The 26,942-nt window shown below is 36.6% G+C and overlaps 1 protein-coding gene and 1 pseudogene across 3 annotated transcripts in view; one reads left to right on the top strand and one right to left on the bottom strand.

Moving 5' to 3' along the window:
* LOC149819614 (uncharacterized) overlaps positions 1-8,998 on the bottom strand; it is a 107,245-nt gene extending 98,247 nt beyond the window's left edge. The window contains exons 1-6 of one of the 3 annotated variants that reach the window (XM_089982844.1): positions 8,876-8,967; positions 8,280-8,475; positions 8,065-8,171; positions 6,326-6,573; positions 4,844-4,999; positions 4,545-4,701 (exon numbers count right to left, since the gene is read on the bottom strand). In XM_089982844.1, the coding sequence (XP_089838970.1) occupies positions 4,545-4,701; positions 4,844-4,999; positions 6,326-6,573; positions 8,065-8,140 (637 nt within the window). In that variant the 5' untranslated portion in view covers positions 8,141-8,171; positions 8,280-8,475; positions 8,876-8,967. Of the gene's footprint in view, positions 1-4,544; positions 4,702-4,843; positions 5,000-6,325; positions 6,574-8,064; positions 8,172-8,279; positions 8,818-8,875 lie in introns of those variants that run through there. The other 2 variants (XM_089982842.1, XM_089982843.1) reach the window with 2 other exon arrangements.
* A 15,368-nt stretch (positions 8,999-24,366) lies between these two features.
* LOC149819613 (enoyl-CoA delta isomerase 2, peroxisomal pseudogene) lies at positions 24,367-25,101 on the top strand (annotated as a pseudogene).
* Positions 25,102-26,942: the final 1,841 nt, after the last annotated feature.

Below are 26,942 nucleotides of genomic sequence, written 5' to 3'. Positions count from 1 at the left end.
GTTGAGAATTGGAGTTCCAGTCAAAGATGGTTACAGACAGTTTGTGGGAGTGATAAGGGATAAAGTAACTAATGAGATCAAGGTAGAAGGATACTCCATAGATGTGTTCAAGGCAGTATTGAAGTTCCTGAATTACTCACTTCCCTACGACTTCTTCCTCTTTGAGAATGCTGAAGGAAGGATGCTTGGGAGCTACGATGATCTCATATACCAAGTCTACCTTCAGGTCAGTTTGTGATCCTGATCTCTGTATTCGTTTTTTCTTTTTCTTTTCTTCTTGAAAAAAAACTTCATTCCTAGTTTACAAGATCATGAAAAAATTATTTCGTGTTGGTTGGTGCTTCATCAATAAAGCATTTCTTATTTATTTATAATTTTAGATAATTTTTATAGTTTTTTTAAGTTTAAAAAAAAAATTGAGGCTTACGCTTTGCACCTCGAGGCTTACGCCTCGCCTCATATTTTGGTGGAGCGCCTCGCTACGCCTCAACGCTTTTCACAACACTGGTTGCAATTGAAATCATTTTTACAGACTTTTAACAAAAGGTAAATGGAAAATTTTTACAATATTTGGATGTCCAAGTCTCTTGTGCCACACATTAATATTTTTTTGTTGGACAATGTTACAAAATGAGTTCTTTGGAATTTGAAGAAAATCGACGTAGTAAAGATCGCCCTTCCTAGAGCCTCCCCGAATCAACCTCCCGGACTGGCGATCATGTATCCAACATTTGTTAGATGAAAATTTTATATCATACCCATGATCCGAGAGTTGTGAAACCGAAAGTAAATTTAAGTTTAATTTAGGTATAAATCTAGTTTTTGAAATAAAAAAACCTTGTTTTTCAAAATTTTCAATTCCTTTTACACTAAGAGATGTTTCATCCGCGATTGAAACAAAGGATGGGGAGCGATTATTTGAGTAATCGAAAAAAGAACTCATACTTGGAGTCATGTAAAATGAAACACCTGAATCTAAAAGTCACGATGTCTTACCAGGAGGAGAAGAGGTTGACATGGCGGCTCCGAAAATAGCCCCTTTGAGAAGAGGTTGAACATCCACAATTTGTTGTAACGAGAGAACTCCATTTGAAGATGATGAGCACTCTTCCTTTTGGGGTTGGGATATGGTAGCCATGGCTAGCAACTTCTTCTATTTTGGACATATTAGCTTGATGTGCCCTGATTCCTTACAAAAGTGGCACAAGAGCTTGCTATAATCCCTCTTTCCTCCTTGACCGCTTGAACTTTGGTTTTGATTCTTGAAATGAGGAGGCTTGTAGGTCCTTAAATTGCTCCCCGATCTTGAAACGGCATTAACACCTTCATTTTCTTCATTATTGGAAGGTGTTGTTAGAACACTTGGGTTATTCTTACTTATACCCATATGTGTCTCTTCCCCACTTAGTTTAGTAATTACATCTTCAAGAGGGGGGGAAGTGAAGGCAGATAGGATAGACGATCGAATTTGTTTAAATTCGGGTCTAAGCCCATTCAAAAAATTGAAAAAACGATCTTCTTCTAATTGCTTGTGCCTAAGCTCAAAAGTCTCTCCGCTCCATTTGGGTTCAAGCATGGCAAGTTCATCCCAAATAGAAGACAACTCCGCAAAATACTCTCTAATAGTCATTTCGTTTTGTTGAAGGGTCAAGGCTCTTTTTTTAAGATAGTATTTGTGGGACAAATCCCTTGAAGTGTACATTTTTTCAAGGTATTCCCATACTTGAGAAGCTTTCTTAAATTTTATAATGTTGGCATTGATTCTTGTCTCTACGGACGAGAAAATCCATGAGAGGATTTTGAAGTTCCTCATCTCCCATTCTTCACGTTTTTTGTTAGTCTTCAAGAGCCTTGGCTCTTTCTTCTCCTTCAAGAATTTTTATTTCTCTTCTCTCCATCAAGGTGATCTTGGGCTCCAGTTCAGGAATCGAGCCTTGGACATAGCCCCAAAGCCCTTTTCCTTTTATATGTGCCTCCATATTTCCGGCCCAAACGTGATAGTTGAAGCCATTAAGTTTAAAGCCGAGAGAGAAATGGGAGTCTTTTTCACCCATTGGAGAGGAGAATTGAGGAAAAAAGATATGTACCTCAAGAGATTTTTAGATCTTTCTTGGTGGAAGAATCTTCTAAAGTATTGGATGAACGAAAGGATCCACCCCAATCACCAAATATTTGAAAGTGCATTTTCCAAGGCACCAAAAATGTGAGAATCTCCACGATCTTTCTTTCTCCAACCTCGCTCTGATACAATGTAAAAGTATCTTTAACAAGATACTATGATCAAGACCTTAATATTCTTGATGATAAACGCGTGCACACATGCACAATAAGAACTCTTAGAACACTTGTGCACAAAAGCACAACCTACTAAATCTCACAAATGCACAAAGGCATAGAAAGAATAAAAAAATACTTTATTAATCGCTTGGGCTTTGACCCAAAGCCATAAAGAATTACAAGGAGAGAACCCCTATTTATAAGCCACCAAAAAGGAGCCTTGGAGGGGCTCCACTCATAGACGTTGGAGCTCCAACGGTGACAATGTGACCGTTGGAGGGGCATTTTCCAAGGCACCAAAAATGTGAGAATCTCCACGATCTTTCTTTCTCCAACCTCGCTCTGATACAATGTAAAAGTATCTTTAACAAGATACTATGATCAAGACCTTAATATTCTTGATGATAAACGCGTGCACACATGCACAATAAGAACTCTTAGAACACTTGTGCACAAAAGCACAACCTACTAAATCTCACAAATGCACAAAGGCATAGAAAGAATAAAAAAATACTTTATTAATCGCTTGGGCTTTGACCCAAAGCCATAAAGAATTACAAGGAGAGAACCCCTATTTATAAGCCACCAAAAAGGAGCCTTGGAGGGGCTCCACTCATAGACGTTGGAGCTCCAACGGTGACAATGTGACCGTTGGAGGGGCCCAATGTCTATTTGAGTGGGCCCCCCAAGGTATCTTTTGGTAAAAATAAAAAAACAAAAAACTAAAAATAAAAAGAAAAGGAAAAGAAAATTACAATCACATTCACGAAAATGAATGTGCGTAAAACTGAGGAAATGACTAAACTACCCTATGACTAAAATAAGGAAAAAATTATATATTTTATATATATAAGTGGATAGATACGTATACATATATATCATATATTTATATGTATCATCCTTTATATATATAATATATAAGATTACAAGATTTCGGTAATATAATTTAACAATTGCCAAGTCCGATATTCCTGGTGCTACCATCACCAATCTGTCACAAATTCATAGTAACAATTCAGCTTGTAAATAGCCTTGTAGGAGCAGCAATTCTTCTCTACCATTCAAGGATGAGAACCTTATCTACAAATTGCCCATACCTAGAAAATACTTCACAGGCATGTAACATGTGTGAACAATTGTACATGCATGCAAGTAGGCATGCACAGACGTGCACATGCACGAAGCACAAACACACACAAACACCTGCACAGGCATGCGCACACACACATGACGGAAAAAATTAGATGGCCTGAACAACGCAACCTTAACAACTGATTTCCAAAAAGGGTAACTCTTAATTTCTAAACTTGCAAACACGATCTTGCCAGTTTTTATGGAGAAGAATTTACATGATGGTAGGAACATCAATAACAAAAGTAACATTGACCTTCAATTCAAATTAACATTGTACAAGTCATTTTTATGTTAACCAAATTTCACAACATCCTAGGTGAAGCTCACAAAAGCAATTCATCTCATGAAAAATTAGACAAAAATGAAAGACCATATGTCATCTCATGAAAAATCAGATGGAGATGAAAGACAACAGGTGACCCAATTTAGCAAGGTGATGAATGTTTTGCTTATTATTGTCATGACCTTCTTGAATGCATGAAAGCCTTCCAAAATCTTAAACTCCATTCTTTTTATTTAAAGTTCCTCCACCATAAAGGCCAAAATACAGTACATAACCTTTTCTGGTTTTCCTATTTCATTTCAGTTGCTCCCCTGGCATGATAACTGGCAGAACAGAAAATAGCATTTTAGTTTAGGCACTCCAGACATATGGAGAAGTAACTGCATTGCTAAAAAACAAAATTTTGTTTGTACAGGTAAAGATGTATTGCCATTTGCCAGTAATGATAAATCTCATCACACAAAACATAATAGACTAAATTAACAAAGTGCAAAAGGTCATGAAGGATGAAACAAACAGAAAAGAACAGTATCCAAGTTCTTCATTGTCTAAGCACATAGAATTTCTCGTCAATTTCTATACATACAACTGCAAAATAAATAAACAAAAGTACATTGACCAGAACCCTCCACTTAGGACCTAGACTCTTTTCCTTTTCAAAACCATGGTATGGAAATTTATCAACCAGCCTCTTAATCTATCTTAGAACCATAGGAGCAATTTCTGACACCACTTCATTTAGAACAATCGCAAGGCAGTCCTTAACTGCAGATAATTCTAATAGACTGAACAGTGGAATATCAGAAATTGCCCAAGATTTTGATTATAGCAGAAGAATGTTTTCTCTTACCATTTGAGCAGGCATCATCAACACCTTTCTCCATCTTTCTAACACGACGAATAGCAGCCTTGCATTTGTTTAAAGCAGTATCTTCATTGAAATGGTCATCTTGTACGGATTGAAACGCAGATACTATTTTCTCTGGCATACCTCCAACTGCTAATTTCTGAATTTAAGATCAAAATCGATTTAAGTGAATCTGACAGCTCAAAGTAGAAGTGAAGGTTTGTGCATATCAAGGGTTAATCAGGATGATGAGGTAGGACAGTAAAAATGAAAAGTAATGACAGAACTTCACAAATTCTTACTATTCTGACAGAATGAGCATCCTTCCGCACTATTTTGATGGAATGTGAACTTTTACCATTATTCTGCGGTAAAGGAGGAGGCTCCTTTGCAAGCATTTCATCTTTAAGACTACTCTCACGGGATCCAAAGACCTTCCTCTCTTCCCATATATCTATCTAGAAATTGCAGTTTGTATATATGGATGAAATTAGTATCGTATATAACAGTATAACGAAAGAGAGATTTTCTAAAACATGTAGTTTTAGAATAGATTCTTAATTAATGATTGACCAAAAAAAGAGAGTCTTAAGTTTATGACAGCAAGAACTTTTCTGCCAAAACAAGATAAAAACAAATTCCACTAAATAGCAAATGAATTACAAATTCTCATGCTAGAATATTTGGGAGCATATCTATTGTCCTAAAACTTTAACCATTGTTCTCAAAATAAAAAATGCAATTTAATAAGTCACACTTCCCATTTTCTTGTGAACATGTTAGGCTACTTATTTGAATTTGAGGCTTTTAATATGCCTCAATCCAAAAAAATCTATCTTTCCATAACGGCTGTTACATAACTTGGACAATTCACACCTCATGTTGGAGATGACCGACATTTTTTCCTCAATCTATCTTAATATTATTATAGCGAACCCAAATTCCTTCCCTGATATCAGACAATGCAGTGAAGTTAAGCAGAATTCACGTAGATATTTAGCTTATCCTTTATTCCTGTGTCACACAGTAGCTTCTAATAGGCAACTCAGTCTGGAGTACTTCATAAATGTCTCAATTCTCAAAAGTTCAACAAAAAAGACAAATCTAAAAAACCAATACAAGAAGCTGGACTTGCTTAAGTGCAGAAGTACAATGGAATAGAATAAATGATTAGAAAAAGTTTTGGAATGTTCAGAATAAGTGTCGAATATTTTGGTTCATTAGTTATAGGCTTATAGTTATAGCCATTACAACAACTTGTGTTCCTCTTCTTTACTGATACAGAGAAATGTCCTTTACCCTCCATGAAGAAGTAAACATGAGTGCTGTCAAGGGTGGACAGCTAACCCTCACTTAGTCCATGCACACATGCCTAAGCACCTGGTATTCAGGCCCATGCCATATGCTCAACATAGGATAGAAAAGGTCAATCACACCAGCCCATGTAATAAAATTTCCGAGCAATTCTAATGAAACACTAATAAATTTTTAGAACAGAAAATCCAAAACCATCATAACCCTCACATCAATTTTTTAATAAAAACATCACATATACATATGCCATATTATAAGCTAAAGGACCACAAGTAGTTCAACTTGCAAGATGAATCTAAAGACAATTTTATGAATGCACACAAAAAAAAAGGCAGGAGAGCACACGTAACACAGAATGAAAACATAACCGCTATGTAAGCATGCAAGATGTAGATCCGAAAACATCAGTTTTTATCTACTTATATCCTAAACAACACAATCTCCAGTTGAAATGGTAAAAGAAAACGTACTAATCTTAGGGCCACACGCTTCCCATGCTCATCTTCGTTCTCCAATACTTTCTTGAGCGCACCAGGCAGAACTTTCCAAAACTCATTCACAAATTCACTTCCTTTTCGTCTACTGTTCTGCAGGATGTCATTGGCCAAGAAGAGAAAAGGGATGCATTGCTCATTTTGAGAGCTATTAAACAATTTCTCCCACGTTTCAACAACCTGTTTTGCTTTCTTGCGGTGAAAAATGCACCAATGGGACAATGCTTGTTTAAGTTAAGAGTGCACATAAGAAACTCCAGCATTTGCTAGTATAACTTCTAGTAACAACATAGGAAACCCAAGCAAAAGGAGAAGCAAAGGTTTGCTGAAAGAATCAAATACCAAGAATTTTTTTATATTGCCATTTGATATAAGATACACCTGTAACTTGAAGAAAAGTTCACAATACAATATTGCAGTATACTTACTATAAAGAAAAGTTCACAATACAGCATTTCAGTATAGTTACTATAATTTTGGCCCACTTAAACCATTTTTCTTTTGTTATTTGACTGATGGCATTCATCCCATCCCCACAAGTAGCCTATTGCATTCCCATTGCATCTAAAAGTTTGATCTTTTTATTTTATACTCTCATTAAATCTTCGTTGAACTTTTCCACCATTATGATGAACCAACTCAGCTCCTATTTGTTAAGGTTTGCTTGTCCCTCAAGATGTCAATGGATCATATTCTATATGACCATGAAATCACCGCTTTGATAATAAATGCATGTTTTCTGTCACATTGAAAAATATGTAGTACATTTGCCTACATGTGCTCACACATAGTCATCAATCCATCCATTTTAACTACACACACATCAACGCATGCATGCACACACATATGGCAGATGTGTGCACAGACACACACACACATATGTCAACATGCATGCTTGCACACACTCCAAGCATACATGCATGCACACAAACACAGGTCCACACACACACACACACAAGTGCAGGTTTCTAATTGCACATATATGAAGCTTTCCATGGATCATGAAATAATTTAACTTTGCCAAATTGATTGCAATTGCTTCTCTTCAGTGACTGCACAGGAACGATCCCTAGCATGATGAGAACAGTCTCACAGTCTTCCAGGCCAACTTGGAAGCACGCTACATTTAACTGGAAGCATGCCATGAACAAAGATTCACTCCCAAACTGCATGATGGTCATCTTGTCTGGAAGAAGCGGGAACATCTCTCAGCTTGGCAGCAGTCAAGTTCATCATCTACTGTTGCCCAAAAGAGTTTCCATTCATAACTTTTTTATTCCTTTTGTTGAACTCAACTGAAAAACTGATTCTGCAGTCCCTTAATCAAATTTTCAAAAGCTTTAGAAATGCCTAAAAGGCCATCTTCATGTTGTATGATTCACTGAATTAACACATAACAAGAAAAAAATTACAACTGCATCAGTGCAATAGATGCTGCAAGACATCAATCAACTAAAAGGGTGCATACTTCTTGAACTGCATAATGGATAACAGGAACAAAAAATTGCAAAAACAAATCCCACAACCATGCTTCATAACTGACATATTCTAGCGCTAAAGTAAAACAATGTTTCGGAAGTTAAAACCCAGAAATAGCATCATGCTTTCAAACTAGGCAGAATAAACTGCTTGTCAAGTGAGCGTTTTCAAGACTTTGACCCCCACTTGTTACTACAAAAACCGCGCCAGGTAACAGTGATTTCAGATAAGGATACTTTCAATGCTTTGCTGGGAGTTGTTGAGTTTCGAAAGCTTCTCGGCTAATATTTGGCTACTGAACACGTTATTCATCTTGTCTTCCGATCATGTGTACAGAAAAGAGCTGCGATAACGATGAAACTATTTAGGACTCGTAGATGCATAGGAGCAATTCAAGAAGAAATAACTAAAAAGAAAGATCAAATACAAAAAAAAAGTGGAGCTTATTTACATGCTAACAAGAACGAACTATGTTTTCTCGTTCTAAGACAAGCTAGTCTTCTTCCAACAGTGAAAAGAGTGACCTCATAATGCGGCACAAGAAAAGGGCAAGCCAAGAAACCAATGAACGCGAGGAAGACTACATGGCCAATCGCCGCTCCTCGCTCCCGTTCGCCGAACCAACAAGAGATCGGATCCAATGATACCTAATCTCATAAGCTATGTCATAAATACACCCGAATATGACACGTGTCCAACACGGGGAACGGTAGGAGACGGAGGTGGGTTGATGGAAACCTTGGGCGCCGACCCCGTCTACTCTTCCTCCTTCTCTCCTTGTCTCTATCTCTCTTCCTCCGGTGGCCTTAAGGTTTCGCCGACGAGATCAAGCTTCCCGGTGAGAGAGAGAGAAAAGGACGACGAATGGACGGAAAATACTTGTCGGGAAAACACCGGATCTCTCCGGTTTCTCGACAAAGAAAGAGAATAGGACATTACCGAAAAATAGAGAAAGCACTGCCGGAAACCGTAGCCCTTGGACAAGAACATCGGAAAACAGGGGAATTTCAGATAGAGAGAGTAGGGGGAAGGGAAGGGAGGCGATACCTGCCGGAATATACTCTTGGAAAAACGGGAGTGCTCGCCGGAAGGAGAGAGGGAGGGGGCGAATTTGGGGGTTTTCCCGTCCGTCCGTCCCCTTGCGTTAAAAGAAGGTTAGACGCGTTTTGTTGATCGGGCGAAATTATGACATAACATATGAAATTGGGTATCATCATATTCGTTGGATTCCGATGTGTGGATGAGATACCAACAACCTTCACGGCCATAAACCGGTAAAACCCTTGAAACTTGAAACCAGTTAGGGATGAAAATGAATCGGACCTCCGACCAGGGTCCGAAATTGAATTCAACGTGTAGGTATCCGAGTCCAAGTCAAGTTTGGAACCTATATCACATCGACACGGATATGATACAAATTCGAGTTACAATTATGTGATTTGTATGGAAAGGACACAGGGACATTTTTTCTAATATTTTGTCCATAAAAATAATAGTTTTAATGCATACAAATATACTTATTATTGGTAATAGGGATGGAAGTGGACTCGGACACACGAGGTCTCCACCCCCTGCCTCATCCTAAAAAATTTGCCCTTTATCCTAGCACGGGTTTTGATTTTAACCTTGATCTCTAGTGCATTCTTAGTTTCTTGTCTTCTATTCCTGGTCCAAACGAGTGGGGCAGAGTGGGGCCTCATTTCTTTAGTCTTTTGCCGTTAGAGGAAAAAGAGGAAGGATAGGAGATAATCGGCTGCCTTCTGCCGTTAGAGCAAAGAGAGAAATGAGAGAAGAGAAATTGAAGCTTGCACGGCTTGTTAGAGGAAGGAGAGAGGAGAAATTCGAGAAAAGGTATTAAAAAAAACTCTAATTAGCGACGAAAATTTACGACAGATTTTTTTCATCACAAATTTATGACGAATTAGCTAGAGAAAACTATATGTCGCTAACATTCAAATTATTTGCAGAATTAGCGACAGAAAAAAAAAATCTGTTAGGAATCTGTCACGAATTAGCGATGAATTCGCAACGGAACAATTTTGTCGTAACTTTGTGACAGCTCAGCAGCAAAAAAAATATGTCGCTACTCCATCGCACATTTGTGACGGCATTTACGACAGAATTTTGCCATCGTGAATATGTCGCTAAATTTCTTGTAAATTCCTAATATGAGCCTCTTTTTCCTTTTTGTTTCATCAGTCGCCCGTCCGCCACTCGTCTGCCTCCCATCGCCCGTCGACCTCCCGTCGCCCACCCAACCGGCACCCATTGCCCGCTCGACGCCCATCGACCTCTCGACGACCTCTCTCTCTCTCTCTCTCTCTCTCTCTCTCTCTCTCTCTCTCTCTCTCTCTCTCTCTCTCTCTCTCTCTCTCTCTCTCTCTCGTTGCTCCACCTCTGCTTTTTCGGTGAGCCCCGTCCGCAAGTAACCCTCCTCATTTCTCCTATGGTGTAGCGCCCCCTTCCCCCTATGGTTGCCGGAGGCCCGACAACCTATGTCAGACCCTCCCCACCCCTATGTAGTATGTGGGGGTTGACAAAGGTCCTGATCGCCTCTGCCAGGCCCTCCCCTTGCCCTTGATCTCTTTGGCAGGACAGAGGGCTCCGCCTCTGTCCTCTTGACTTTGCCGACAGGCCCCCCCTGTCCGCTGCCGTAGAATAATCGGCAGGGGGAGAAGCTTCTTGCCCTTTTGTTTTCCCAGGCAGGGGGTGACTTCGCCTCCCTATCCTCGATAATTTCGACAGGGGGCGAAGCCCCCCTGCCCCTTGTATTTTTTGCTCGGTAGGAGGTGGATCCCCCTGCCGAGAAATTTTGCCTCGGCAGGGGGCGAGACCCTCCTGCCCCATGATTGATACAAAAGGGGGCGAGACCTCACTGCCTTGACCTTATTGTCGGCAGGGGCAACGCCCCTATCTGTCTCGCTTTCACCAGAGGATTATGTCTCTCTGTCCGGGCTCATTTTCGATAGGGGGTGTCACCCTCTTTTTTATCAGGTAATAAACTTCATTTTAACACAGTGTCTCTTACAGATTTTTCAACGGATCTCGCTTGTGCCCCGAAACCCGTGGTAAGTGACAAAAGCAATGCAAATCCGGTAAATACCTGTGGTGAGTAAGTGATGCATGTGCATCACAGGTTATTTAATTTCTTAGATGCAATACTTTTATGTTCACACACTCACTTAGTTATAGATATCTAGGACTGCTTTGATGGAGTTCGAAGATCATGTTGAGCATGATTTTAATGTATAAAAATAGAAGTGTTCTTATTTTTAGAGTTCGGATTTCATGCTAGTCATGGTAATAGTTAGTAGGATATCAGAGTGTGTTTGCTGCAGGTACATGTTTGATATTGTTTTGATATGAATGATTTGAATGTATTGCAATGTTTGATGTGATTGTATTCATGCTTGCATGAAGTTACTTTTAATTTAATTATGACTTTCATGTGAAATTGTATCATGAAAATATGTTTCAAATGAATGTATCGTGTTATGAATGAGTTTGCACGTGAAAATGAATGATAAGTTATCAATGCTTCAAACATGTTTCAAATAAATTGTTTTGCACATGAAAATATTAAGTTATCAATGTATGCATCATAGTTCTTGTGATTGTATGATATATATATATATGTGTGTGTGTGTGTGTGTGATATATATCAAATCATTACATCTATCACGAATGCATGATAAATTTGATATTTTCTTTATCATATCATTCTGATGATTCTCTTTTAACTGGTTAGGATAATATCTGGAACATCATATGACAAAATGACTGTAAACCGTGAATGGATGTACCGTAGGATAGTCGACAATGAGGTATCACTTGAATATATGAATGATGTTGACAGTTTTATTGAATTTGTAATGGCAAGTGTCAATACAGTGGATCCCACAGGTCGGATTAGGTGCCCATGCACGATGTGTAAGAACAATCGATTTGTAGAACTTTATGGCGTTAGACATCACCTATACAGAAAGGGTTTTGTGAGTGATTATCAAAATTGGACGTTTCATGGTGAAAAATTTAATAACAACTTTGACACACCGGTGAATGTGGTGCACGATAATCCATATATAGATTTGATATTTGATGTCGCAGGACCAGAACTGGGTTCTGCTATGGGTCCCAGTGATGTACTAACTGGGGTAGAGGAAGAAGCAGCAAATAATGCAGCTAGTAGATTTTATGATTTACTTAGAGATGCTGATGAGCCACTTTAAAATGGTTGCGCGAGTCACACTATCTTATATGCAGTTCTTCAACTACTGAATCTGAAGTCCAAGTTTAATTTGAGTCAATCATGTTTTGACCATTTGTGCTCTATTGTGAAGAGTATGTTGTCTAAAGATGAGAAATTGCCATAAAATTTCTATCATGCGAAGGTCATGGTCAACGCGCTAGGTATGAGGTATCAAAAGATAGATACTTATTTAAATCAGTGCATGTTGTATTTCAAAGATCAGAAAAATAACAGATCATGCCCGTCATGTGGGCATCCTCGGTTCAAGCCAAAGACAAGAGACAATGTATTGCATGAAGTTAATTTTGATTTGATTATGTATCTTCGATAGGTATAGAGTTATGGAGTTATTTTTTATTTGGTTATGTGTTCATGGTGATATAGAGTTGTGTAACTGATCAAATTGTATTGCATGTTAAAGATAAGTTATCCATGATTAGTAAGTGATGTCATAGCTTATATATGTCACGTGACAACGCTTTGCCTGCACATGACCCACCTACACCAGCTGTTCATACAAGTCATGTGACAACGTTGGATATAGAGTCTTCTCAGTCTGACACATGATGATTCATTCAAATAGTGTATATCAATAATCGACCATAAGTATTTTATTTTCACTTATCCTATATTTATCTTATAAATATTATATATTCATAGTTAATGTGTACGAATTCATGTGCAGCGCGAGGTTCGTGCTATAAGAGGTAATACGAGAGATTAGGCATTCACTAGTTCAACATCTACTAAGATCGATCGCTCAATAGAAAGAGTACCTGAAGGAGGTGTTTGACCGATTGTGGTCCTCATTTATAGTATATAATTGTTTGTCATAACTTATGTGTTTTATATTTAATTTTTTGTTATAGTCATTTATGATTTTTTTTTTAGGCTTTGAATCACTTCGCGATTACGATCAAGGAGCAGAACAAGATGAAGGTGTGGCAGAAGGTGACTGTCAGTCGATTTGCAGACATGCTGCACAATATGAAGATTGCAGCAATAAAAGCATCTAGCAGGATAGATGATCCAGTGCAGTGGAAGGGTCATGACCCTCTTACTATCAGGTCAGATGTTTGGGATGCAATGTGCGACAAGTGGGCGGGGCATGATTTTTGAAACCACTCAGCGAAGGCTGCACAAAACCGAGCAAAGATGCTCGATGCCCATCTACCCACAGGTGGATCTAGGACTTTTGGGAGCCACCTGAAAAAAATGATAACTCATAAATATATATTGTCAATTTTATAAGTATTGTTGCATACCTGTTAAATAATTTTTTTATCATTTAACTTCGTAGAAAAAAGAGGTATTGTGTCATACAAGGATGTGTTTGTTGAAACCCATAAACGTAAGACAACGTGAGAGTTCGTATCAAAGAAGGCGAGAACGACAACAGTATGTATTTATTATATTAATAAATATTGTAATATACAAGTTATCATAAATATTTTAATCCTTAATTATTAATCCACATTGTAATCATTACTTTGTAGGAGTCATACGAGCAACAGATGGTAGAGCGATATGGCGATGACTCCACTCAGCATCCATCTTTTGATCCTACAGCATGGGTGACTGCAACTAGTGAACCCAAAAAGGGTCGTGTGTTCAGGTTTGAGAGTAATATGAATATCTTACCAGTCGTTACCTCTCTAGTCACGGCTCTCAGACTTCTCCCGTCAGCATCAACTCCAAGCATCCGATTGACCCGCCTAATTCTTGAGATGGTGTCAGCTAGCTTGTTAAGGACACAATGCGTGACTATTTACATGAAACAATTTCCGATGTTGTCCGTAATGAGTTATGCAGCTTTTTTCAGAACAGGAGAACTTCGTCTGCAGGTGCCTCTCAGGTATGAAAGTTTCATGTGATTTGTTTCATGTCGTTAGATTTTAAGCTAGTATATGCATGATTAGAACACATATTTCTATGATTGAATCATTATGATTTTTTTATGTCCGACTTATAACATATCTGAATTCTGTTAATATCCTTCACTTTATTGCTAGCTAGATTATGTGTAATTCACTCATGTTACTTTGTTTGCCTTAACTTAGGTGAATTACATATAATTTATTTCATTATATTTTGTTTATCAATACTAACCTTTCTTTTCTCTTTTAGGATACTGAAGATAATCAGCGTAAAGGACCTGAAGGTGCAGATCGAGACAATGAAGAAGATGACGCACATAATCTTGGCGATGATTAGATTCATGTGTTGAATTTGTTGTACCTTCTTGTTGTTTCAAAAGAAAATCTTTGTAAATGTTCACTTGTAAATAATTAGAACTTAGTGACGATTATAGTGGATCGATAAATTGTTTTAGTTATTTTTTATATGTATTTTTATGTGTACTTTGTTTTTTATACACAAGAAATATAAATTGTACAGGAAATATAATTTGTATCACGAGAATTTTTTCTCGATATTTATGTTTTAAATAAACATTTAATTTTTTTTTTATTGTTTGCGATGGATTAACGATGAATATTATCCATCGATATTTAGTATCGGCGTCTAATTTAGCGACGGATTAGGAACAAATATTTATTTGTTCCAAAAGTGAATCGTCCAATGTTTTTGTGATGAATTTTAATTCATCGCTACAATAGCAACGAATTAAAATTTATCGCCGAACCAAATCTCTGCATATTAACGATGGCTTTGCGACAAATCATGACATTTGCTAATTCATCGCAAATTAGCGACAAAACTTATGATAGATATTTTCTGTCATTAATTAGCGACTAGAATTTTATGATGGAAGTTGTCTGTCACTAATCTGTCACTAAACTGTTTAGCGACGGATTGAGGTCGTAGCTAATCCACAGATTTCTTGTAGACATTTGGTTTTAAAAAATAGATGTTAGAAAATCGGTCGACTGATAAAACTGAAAATATAGGTAACAGGCTTTCTAAGAAAATTTTTGCTAAGGGTTCTTTAAGGAAAGTTTTCCTAAGTTTTTTTAGGTGTAATGCAAGTGAGATATGCAATCAATGTAAGGCTCTTACAAAAATTTAAGAATTTAAAGATATTTACACTTGCATGAAATCTACAGTCAATTCACTTGTAAACTTCTTTAATTCTTTTCTTCTTTCTTTATTGTCATAGTTGTAATCCAATTGTTCTAGTTGTTCATCATTAAAACATTGTACTTGAATCATCTTGTACAACTTCCTTGTCTTAACAATCTCCTCCCTTTTGATGATGACAAACTAGTTACAAATAGAGCATTAGCATAGTTCAATAAGATAAACATATAGGACTTTAAGATAACTTACTCCCCCTGTCAATATGTTGTCAAAACACAAGAAGTTAGTGTATCAAATAACCCATGTAAACACATATATCACACATGCATATTGTTTCACATATATCATACATACATATTGTTGCATATGGTTCTCCCCCTTTGTCATGATCAAAAGGAGAAGGTGGAGTCATAGTATCAAAGAAAAGGATACATGCAGGTATAAGTTCAAAAGAAAAATATTATAAACCAAAATGTTGTTATAGCAATATCAGGAAGCAAAGTTCAAGAAAAGTGTTGCTTTAACATCTCATTGATTTCAACTATATCAGACTGAATAGATGAAAGTTGTTGACTAACATCCTCACGAAATGTGCGTTCGTGAAGTTCCAAAGCTTCAAGTCATTTCAGGATCTCATCATCATCTTTTCCAGTAGAAAATTTATTTCTTTTGTCTTAAGATGAAGGAGATAAAGGAGATGGTGATGGTTCAGAAGATATAGGAGATCCATATGATGAAGGTTCTAGATGGAAAATTTTCATTCATTTAAGAACAGTTTCATCAAATATTTGCTTTTGAGAAACAATTTTTTCAGTATTCAGAGGCACTTTGAAATATTTAAAGATCCGAGTAAGGATACAACCATATAGAAGAAAAGGTTTTTGCTTCAATAAAGTAATAAAGAAGATGTGTACCCAGTTTGCAGATATATTTCCAAATAAAACATAAAGAGCAGTAAAAAGATCAGTGAAAAAATAATCAAAAGAATTTGTTTTTGGAAGAACATTGTGAGCAAGAATTATGCTTGTAATCCATGCGCGAGGTTTAAGATTAGTATTTTTGAAAGGATTACAATGAAGAGCGCCTGGAAGTAGTATTTGGTCAATTTTTTTTTCATCCTCAAGTTTAATGGAATTAAGAAGAATGCCAGAAGACGAAACATTAAGAATCTTTCCAAGAAGTTTGTAATCAAATTTGATTTCAACATCTCTAACAAGAGAAGAAATAAAACAAGTATCGTGATTGATTTGCAAATTTATGTAAAACAAATGAATCAATAATGGATAGTAATCACGATCAGAAAAAGGATCAAATAGATGTGAAATACCTTTAAACAATTCCTTGAGATTATATCATGCGTAGGCATGAAAAAGAATGATTCTACCAGGTAAGATTGGAAGGGCAGATATAGAGCCAAACATATCATAAAGAAGAGGATTTCAAAGAAGGTTAAGGAAAAATCCATGTCGTGCTTTGGCTATGGGTGTGGTTGAGGAAGGGAAAACATTCCCAAAAGCAGTTTTCTGACGAGGCATCTTCATCAAGAAAAGAGCAAAGAAAATGGAATTTGCCGAAGAAGGTGTTGCCGCAGGGAGTGTCTGGATGGGATGGTGTCGTCGTCCGGCGCTGCAGTGACGTCGTCTGGCGAGTGGAAGAGGGATTGTCCAACACTGCAGAGGTTGTCGTCGTTCGACGAGTGGAAGAGGGATGTTGATTCTCCAAGGGTTTTAGAAAAGAGGGGAAGGGATAGTAGAGGAGAGGGAAAGAGAGAAAAACGCGGGGTGGGGGGTGTAACTCGATGGCCCTTTGTTTTTAAAACAAATAAGAAGTCAGTTCTGTGTGTTTTTTTTTTAAATTAACCAACTACCAGTGGACTAATCGATAAATGTCAGTCGACTGAAAAGTTTAGTCTTACAATTTTTAAATAAAACAAAAATTTCCAAAAAAAAAAATATTATAAGTCCAATAATGAGCAAATACCAAGTTCTCTTTTAATTCTCATAAAATCTTCATTTTTGAATGGTTTAGTAAAAATGTCGGCATGTTGTGCATTTGTGGGTATAAAATTCAAAGAAATATCAACTTTTAAAACATGATCTTGTAAAAAATGATGTCTCACCTCAATATGCTTAGTTCGTGAGTGCTGAATAGAATTTTTTGAAAGATTTATAGTACTAGTGTTATCACAATAAATAGTTGTTGTGGAGTAATTTACACCAAAATCTCTTAAGGTTTGCTTCATTCATAGTACTTGTGTACATGTTAAGCTAGCTGCTATATATTCTGCTTCAGTTGTTGAGAGAGATACCAAATTTTGTTTTTTACTGAACCAAGAGACTAAGGAAAGTCCTAAGAAGTGACAAGTTTCACTAGTACTCTTGCGATCAGATTTGCTTTTAGCAAAATCTGCATCACTATATGAAACTAAATCGAAGGAAAATGACTTCGGGTAAAACAATCCAAAGTCTGGAGTATCTTTTAAGTATAGAATAATTTATTTTACAGCAATTAAGTGTGCTTTCTTCGGATTAATTTGAAATCTAGCACACATACATACACTAAACATTATATCAGGTCGACTAGTAGCTAAATATAATAGATATTCGATCATATCTCTATAGATCTTAGTATCTACAGTTTTACCGTTTTCATCTTTGTCAAGAGGGGTAGTTGTGATCATAGGATTTTTTCTTGATTTAGTTGAGTCCATGTCAAATCTTTTAAGAAGTTCTTTTGTATACTTGGCTTGGTTGATGAAGATTCCTTCTTCAGTTTTTTTATTTGAAGTATAAGGAAGTAGTTCAATTCACCCATTAAGCTCATTTCAAACTCTTCCTGCATAGCTTTAGCAAAATCTTTGCAAAGAGAATCATTAGTAAAACCAAATATTATATCATCACCATAAAATTTCACAATAAGAATATCTGAATTTAGATTTTTAATAAATAGAGTGGAATCTACCCGGCCGATGGAAAAACCAGATAGTTCTAGAAAACTTCATAGTCTCTCATACCATGCTCTTGGTGCTTGTTTGAGTCCGTACAAAGTTATTTTTAATTTTTTAACTCTTTTTGGATATTTCGCATCTTCAAAGCCTGGTGGTTGTTCTACATAAACTTTTTCATTGATATATCCATTCAAAAATGCACTCTTAATATCAATTTGGTATAACTTAAAATTCATGTAAGTAGCAAAAGCAAGCATCATTCGAATTGACTCCAATCGAGCCACTAATGCAAAGGTTTCATCAAAATCTATGCCTTCCTCTTGGTTATAGCCTTGTGCTACTAGCCTTGCTTTATTTCGAATGACTTCACCGTTCTCGTCCAGCTTGTTCCAGAAGAACCATATCATTTTAATCACCGGATGATCCCTTGGTCTATCAACTAGATCTCATACATTATTCTGAGTGAACTGGTTAAGTTCTTCAGACATGGGCAAAAGCTAAAATTCATCATCACAAGGTTCATTGATATTCTTTAGTTCTATTTTTTATATGAAAGAAATATTTGTGATATATTCTTTCAACTGGCTTCTAGTTTGGACACCACTCTTTATTTCTCCAACAATCTGCTTATGTGGATGCTTACGAAGTTCTTTCCAAACCGGTGAAAGATTTTGAGGAATATTTGATTGTAAAGTGCTTTCTTTCAAATGTTCTTCTTGAGGTATTACTTCTTCTCCTTCGCTTAGAGGTACAAACTGTTCACCATTCTCATCAAATATAATATGTAAAGACTCTTTAATACAAGAAGTTCTTTTATTAAAAACACGGTAAGCTTTGCTTCTAGAAGAATATCTAAGAAATATTGCTTCGTTTGATTTTGAATCAAACTTGTGCAGATTATCTTTAGTATTTAACAAGAAACATTTGCTACCAAAATTTTTGAAATATGAGATCTTTGGTATATGATTATAATATAATTTAAAACAGGTTTTATGTAAAAATGGTCGAATAAGAACACAGTTTAAAACATAACATGTTGTATTTATTGCTTCAACCCAAAAATATTTTGGTAAATTTTTATTTTGAAGCATAGTTCTAGCACATTCTTGTACGGTTATATTCTTTCTTTCAACAACTCCATTTTAGGGAGCCGCTTTAGGAAAAACAAAGTTGTGAGATATTTCATGTAGATCACAAAACTTTAGAAGAGATTCATTTTCAAATTTTTCCCCATGATCACTACGAATAGTAATAATAGAGGTAGATTTTTTATTTGTAATTCTTCTACAGAGTTTAGAAAATTCAGAAAAAACATCATTTTTATTTTTCAGAAAAAATACCTAAGTAAAATGAGAATAGTCATCTACTATGACAAAAGCATATTTACTACCATTCAAACTTTGAATTCTTGATGGTTCAAAAAGATCTAAATGTAAAAGTTCAAGAGGACGCTTTGTTGAAATTATATCTTTTGCTTTGAAAGAACTCTTGATTTGTTTACCCATTTGGCAAGCATCACATAAGTGATTTTTTTATATGATATTTTAGGTAGGCCTCTAACACGATCATTCTTGGATAATTTAGAAATTAATTTGAAGTTAGCATGTCCAAGTCTCTTGTGCTATAACCATTGAATTTCATTTGAAGTAGTAAGACATTTTTCATTGAGGGTGGGTAACTCATCAAGATAAAATTCATACACATTGTTCCTTCTCTTTCCTTTAAAGATGATCTTTTTAGAACAAGAATCAGAAATCAAACATAAATCATGTTCAAAAGAAACGAGAAAACCTTTGTCACATAATTGACTAATAGATAATAAATTATGCATTAATCCATTTACTAAAAAAATATTTTTTAAAAAGGGAAATTTTGGATTACCAATATTCCCAATGCCGATTACTTTTCCTTTGCTATTGTCACCAAAGGTGATAGTTCCTCCTTCCTTACTTTGAAGGGTGAAAAATAACTTCGGCTATCCAGTCATATGTTTGGAACAACCGTTGTCCAAGATCCACTTGCTCCTTATTTTGTATACCTACAACAAAATTGGAAGACAAAACATTTGACACCTTTTTATTTTCGGGTCCGTGAGAGTTAGTCTTAGGAACCCAAATCCATTTGGATATTGATTTCTTTTGAAAATAATCACTTTTTCTATCATAAAATGTATTAGCATTTCTAGAATTATAGAAAGAAGCATGATACGATGGATAAACATGTCTAGGCTTATATGCATTTGAAGTACCATGATGAGGTATGTTTCTACTATGATATGCATGACTAAAAAACTGAGTTCTTTGAACCAATGATTTTGAGTTTTGACTTTGATGATTCTTTACCACATAGTTTTATCTATTTTGAGTATCAAAGAAACTATATCCCAATCCAATTTTGTTAACCGAGCATCTTTGAGAACCAGAAAGTTTTTGTAGATTTTCTTGACCATTAGTGAACTTAGTCACTATAGATAGAAGATCATTTGATTTTTCTTTCAAACTAGATATCTCTTCTTGTAAAGCATTTTTTCTAATGCCAATTTTTTTTTTTATCTTAGATGCATGAAAAAAGTTTTCCTTCTTGAGATCTTCCATCTCTTGAAGTAACACTTTGTTATTAGAGTCAAGAGTCAAATTTTTTGTTTTCAACTCTTTGTTTTTAGAACTTAGTCTCTTAAATTTAGCATATAATTTATTAAAAGCTTCTAATAACTCATCATAATCAAATTGACTTACCGATTCTTCTTGTGCTACAAACACATGTTGGCGACTTCTTTATTTGATTCTTCGTCGGAAGAAGAGTCACTTTCATCCCAATTTGCTTGAAATACCTTTTTCTTCTTGAATTAGTCCTTAAGCTTGACTTTGAGAAGATGACAATCTCTTTTGATATGTTCAGCCTTTTTGCAATTGAAACACTTAACTTCATCAGAATTTGATGATTCAGTTTTCTTTACTTTTCTTTGAAATCTTTCATTTTTGATGAATCTTTTGAATTACCTAGTGATAAGGGCAATATCTTCATTCTCAACTGAATATTCAGAATATGAAGTGGTCTTGAATGCAAGAGATTTCTTCTTTGATTCTTCTTCTTATCTATTTTGAAGTTGAACTTCATATGCCATCAAATTACCAACCAAGTCTTTAAGAGAAAGGGTATACAAATCATTGGCTTCTTCTATTATTGTGGTATTTTTTTTCCATTCTGGAGTTAAATACCTTAAGACTTTTCTAACCAAATCTACTTATGAATAATCTTTTCCAAGAGATTTAAGTGTATTTGTAATGTCGGTCATTCTTGTTATCAATTCAAAAATTGACTCATTTTGCTTTATTTTAAATAATTCAAAATTTTGAACTAAAGAAGCAATTTTAGATTCTTTGACCTTTGTCGTACCTTCATAAGTCACAAGAAGAGTATGCCAAATTTTATTTGCAGAGGAACATTGAGAGATTTGATTGAACTCTACCTTGTCAACAATACAATATAGAGCATTCATAGCCTTGACGTTGAGTGAAGCAATTTTCTTTGCTTTATCGGTCCATATGATGAAATCTATTGATGGTGCTTGATATTTTTCAGTAACAACCCTCCAAATTTCAAGATCCATGGATTGTAGAAATATTGTCATTCTTACTTTTCAGTATTCATAGTTTGTTCTGTCAAAGAGAGATGGACAGACTAAGGAGCATCATTCTTTGTGCTGAGAAGACGATGTTGTTGACATGCTAAATGATGGTAAAATCAAAAGATATCAAACCTTGCTCTGATACCAAATGCAAGTACCGTAGGATATATACAACCAACACTAGAGGGAGGGTGAATAGTGCTTTTAAACATAGTCTTTGGAATTTGAAAGATTATGAATTCTGCAAAGCAATTACACACAAAGAACACAAAAATTTTATTCTAGTTCGGTCCTCTAGACCTACATCCAGTCTCGAAGCAAAACTCGCTTGAAATTTCCACTATCAAACTTGTGTCACCCCAAAATCAAATAGACCAAAACCGGTATCACTTTCAGCAACAATTTCTGCTGAAAGCAAACTTCTTATTTAAACCAAGGAGACTCTGTTAATCGACTAAAAAAGTTATCAGTCGACTGAAATCAAATATTAGCAGACTGATTGTTAAATCAGTCTACTACTGTGTCTAGCCGAACATATTTGAATTCAGAATTTTGAAACTTAGTCAATTAAAAAAAAATTAGTCGACTGATGAAAATCATCAGTAGACTGAAAAAACTTTCAACCGACTTCTGTTAAACTTTCAAAAAATCGAACTCTCGGGTCGGTCGACTAAAAGTAGATTAGTCGACTGATCAGAAAATAGACATTTGGTTTTGAACAATAGGCGTTAAAAAACTGATCGACTGATGAGACTTATTGGTCGACTGATAAAACTGAAAATATAGGTAAAGGGCTTTCTAAGAGGATTTTTGCTAAGAATTCTTTTAGGAAAGTTTTCCTAAGTATTTTTAGGTGTAATGCAAGTGAGATATGCAATCAAAGTAAGACAAAATCTAAGAATTTAAAGAGATTTATACTTGGACGAAATTTTCAATAATTTACTTGTAAACTTCTTCAATTATTTTCTTCTTTCTTTATTGCCATAATTGTAATCCAGTTGTTCTAGTTCTTCATCATCAAAATATCGTACTTGAATTATCTTGTACAACTTTCTTGTCTTAACAGGTGGTGTCCGCAATTGGAGACGGGCCCATTAAGTGATTCAGTTCTCAGTGAGGTTTTTCCTTCATCATTTAGGAATAAAAAACTTCAAAACACAAATAGTGTCGAACATGGATCATGGCGTGTCAACTGTCAAGTAATGTGTTGTATCTCGTAGACACATCACTTGGAATTATGCGTCTTTGTAACATAGTCTACTTGGATCTAGGTCAAAATCAAGTAAACAAGTACATTCAGATCTTGGTCCATACCAAAACTAACCTTTCCAGATTTGTTTGCTCAACTAGAAGTTAGTCTATTTTAGACTTTTTATATGCTCTAGTATTAGAGTCTCCTGACATTAAATCCAAAAACATACAAAAAGGTTAGAATCAAATATGGATTCAAATTTGAACTCATACTTCAGAATACAGATCCAATGTAAGGAACTGACCCATTGCATCGCTGCTCTCTTTTCTTTTTTTACTTAAAAACCGCCTCAGGATCATAGACCTAGTCACACTACCATTGCCTGTTGTACTTCTGTGTCCTGGCAGCGTAAAACTCTGAGAGCTTACCCCTCACTTCCAGGGAGTCTCTAAGCATTGCATCACTGCTCTTAACAATTGTTATTTGCTATGTGATCTATTATTCTTACAGTCTAGTTGGAATCTCTCAATGTAAGTCATTTTGACTCCATCTAAACCTCATGGAATGTAGTATTCAGTATAGTTGATTTAGTATGTGTCAATCATTTGAATGGTGTTTTTCTATGAAAAAACATATCACAAGATATCCGCTGTTTCCTTCAAAGCCTTGTTACTCTTCTTTTTTGGGACTGATTGTCTCTTTTTGCATCGCTAGAAAAATCTGTACACCTGTTACTCCCGCAAGATTTGCACTAAACACGTATATCACATACACGAGGTTAGATTTATCTAAAAAAAGGGACTTATATATATTCATTCTCTGTTAGTTAAAAACATAATAAAGGAAATTTAAAATGACGAGTTAATGATCAATCTATCACACTCGTGTTAAGAAGAAACAAAAAGTCGTTTATTCATGTAGATTTGCTAATGAAATTGGGCTCCTTCTGCCAAATCTGGGCAACAAGATTTACGTTGAGTCACACCTGCCATTTACCAACCTCATAGGGGTCAGGTTTGATCCAGACCCGACCATACCAAACCCTATAGGGGCAGGGTTTGGTGATAAAAGAGGACTGATTAAAAACTGGGTCAAACTTAAAAAGGACTTAAAGGGTCTGATTAGTATATGGAGCTGGGTATGGTTTGTGAAATTTCATACCACAGCTGAATTCGACCCGAGTTCCAATTAAGACCCGTGATTTCTCTAATATAAACAAAGATACAAAAGTATTACTTTACTGGGTATAAACCTTATATTATCCGGGTATGGTTTTTCTTATAACAAACCTTATATGACCCAGCTTCAGACCCGATACCAGCACCTCAATACAGAACCGGGTTCAGACTCACCTGGGTCAGACCCATATCCGACTCGTTAACACCCTCATCCCGCTCCTGTCTTCTTCTCGCTTCCAACCTCCAAGTTCCATCCATTCTTGTCTGCAACACGGCAGAACCCAGAGACCCACCAAGCGAAAAGGATGGAACAAACCCAGAATTGGGCATCCTGCAGGCTGGAGAAGAAGGGCAGGGTCTATATCCTCACCCTCACCGGACCCGGCGACCACCGCTTCAACCCCACCACCGTCGACGACATATCCGCCGCCCTGGAAGCCGTCCGGCTCTCCGAGGACGCCGGCGCCCTCGTCACCACCAACGAGGGTCGGTACTTCTCCAACGGCCTCGACATCGCCTGGATCGACCGGAACCTCTCCTCCGGCAGCCTCGGCCTCATCCAGCTCAAATTCGAGGGCCTCTTATCTTCCATGATGAAGCTCGGCGTGCCCACCATCGCCGCAGTCCGCGGCCACGCCTCCGCCGGCGGTTTCATGCTCGCGCTCGCTCACGACTACCGGTTCATGAAATCCGGTAAGGAAGTGCTCTACATGAGCGAGCTGGATCACGGTATGTTCATGCCCAGGAGCTTGATGTCCGTGATCAGGAGCAAGCTCACTTGTGGTCCGTTAATGGAGGTCGTTCTGAAGGCCAGGAAGTTCGGAGCTTCCGACGCCTTCGAGCTCGGTTTCGTCGACCGCGTCTTTGATAGCGCAGAGAAGACGATCGAGTCCGCCATTGATGAAGCGGAGAAGCTAGCCAGTAGGAATTGGAAGAGGGATGTTTATGCCAGTTTGAGGGCGACGGCCTTTCCCGGCGTAATCGAGGAGCTAGAGGCGCATAGGGACCCTTATGTGTGGCCCAAAGGCTCGAAGCTCTAATGGTATTAGGTATTGTTTTGTTCCGTGCATTGTGGTTTTTGCTTTTTTGGGGGTTTGGATGTGATTAATCTTATCTATGAATAATCTGAATTGGGATTCTAGATTTAGTCACATGCAGCAATATGATCAAATTCTCAAACAGTTCTGTGATTGCCTTTGCTTTTCTGTGTGATGGTGTTCTTTCTTTTAGTTTACTTTTTGGAATTATGGGATCTTCACTTGCAAATTTGTGTTCAAAGTAATGATGTGTTGGTGTTAGACAGTAAGACAGACCCTAAACGCCGTTTATGTTTGTTTGATTTGCAGTTCAATTGGAAGTAGATATTAGCCTCAAAAATTGCCATTAGATTTGTTATGTATCTATATGAGTTGCTCTTGAATCCCATTGGCATTCTTGAATCAAACTTAGTGCTTTGTGGACATTGTTGGAGCAATTGTGGGCTAGGCAAATCATTCGCTGCACTTAATCAGTTATCTGATTATCTGAGCAACAATAGGAACTTCTATGGGAGGGTCAGTCCCAATTAGGATTTAGTTTTGCTTATCGTTACCAGGAAACAAAATGGATACGAACATGAAATGGAAGCTGGGAAGTGTGTTAAAAAGTGACATGAAACGAGAAATGGAAAGCAGTTGCGAAGCGATTGTGCAAGCACATAAAAAATGAAAAGGAAACACATAGAAAGCAATATGAAGTGCGTGGGGGAAGCAAATAAGAAATGAGATGAACATAAGTGTAAATCGATATAAAACCAACATGAAAGCTTGTTATAAAATAATAATTATTTTTTAATATGAAAAACATAGAAAGTGAGAGGTAAGATAGAGGGAAACATTTAGGAAGCAAAAGGGAATCAATTTGGGAAATAAGAGGGAAGTGAGCTTCCCATTGAAGGGAATCAAGTTTTTCATATTTGGGAAGCGAGTTTGTCAAAAGGAAGGAATTTCCTGCTTTTGGGAAAGCGCGTGTCCCCATGAAGCAAAAAACTTCTGGTAACTATGAGCGTCCCCATGAAGCAAAAAACTTCTGGTAACTAAGAGTCTTTTGCTTAACTTCCATCGGGCAACTATCTATTTGATTTCGTTTATTACACTGGGTTGTAGTATCTCACTTTTTCTCTTTTCCAATCAGAATATTGATATTCACAGGAAATGGCTCTTATTGTGTTCAAAATTCATGAATAGATCTTCTGCATCTAGTAACCCTTTTACTTGCCTGTATACAAAAATGGAACTTTGATTCTTTTGAATATCACGTAGTATTACAGCTGCTCTTTGTGTCACGCTAAAGTACGAAGGGTTGTGAACCTCATTGACATATGCGAAAGCTGTGAGATCAGATAAGTTGATCTTTGCTTAGGAGTATGCGTTACTGAAGCGGGCATTCCTGTAGAAACTCTTGCAGACAGTCACAACTTTGGGAGATAAATTAGTATTTTGTCAAGTTGAGCGTGATAGTTGCTTTCGTTATAACGTTTTGGGCTTGCAAGAACCTTTGAGGAACATCTGCCTTTTTCTCATTTTCAAGTTTAAAATTATGCCCGGAAAATCAACTATGGAAGCTATACATCTTCTTAGACAACTTATTGAGAGATATATAGAGGGAAACAAAGATTTGTATATGGTTTTTATTGATTTGGAGAAGGCATACGATAGAGTACCTAGGGATGTTCTCTGGTGGACAATGATGAAGAAAGGTATCTCTCTCAAGTACATTAGTATAATTAAAGATATGTACGAAAGAGTAGTAACCAATGTCCGCACTTGTGGAGGGGTGACAAACAATTTTCCTATAACGGTTGGGTCATTAAGTCCTTTCCTTTTTGCTATAGTGTTAGATG

Source organism: Nuphar pumila, chromosome 12, assembly GCF_984573655.1.
Source record: "Nuphar pumila chromosome 12, dmNupPumi1.hap1.1, whole genome shotgun sequence".
NCBI classification, from domain to species: Eukaryota; Viridiplantae; Streptophyta; class Magnoliopsida; order Nymphaeales; family Nymphaeaceae; genus Nuphar; species Nuphar pumila.
Note: the sequence above shows the minus strand (reverse complement) of the source record. Positions and strands in the feature narration are given on the sequence as shown.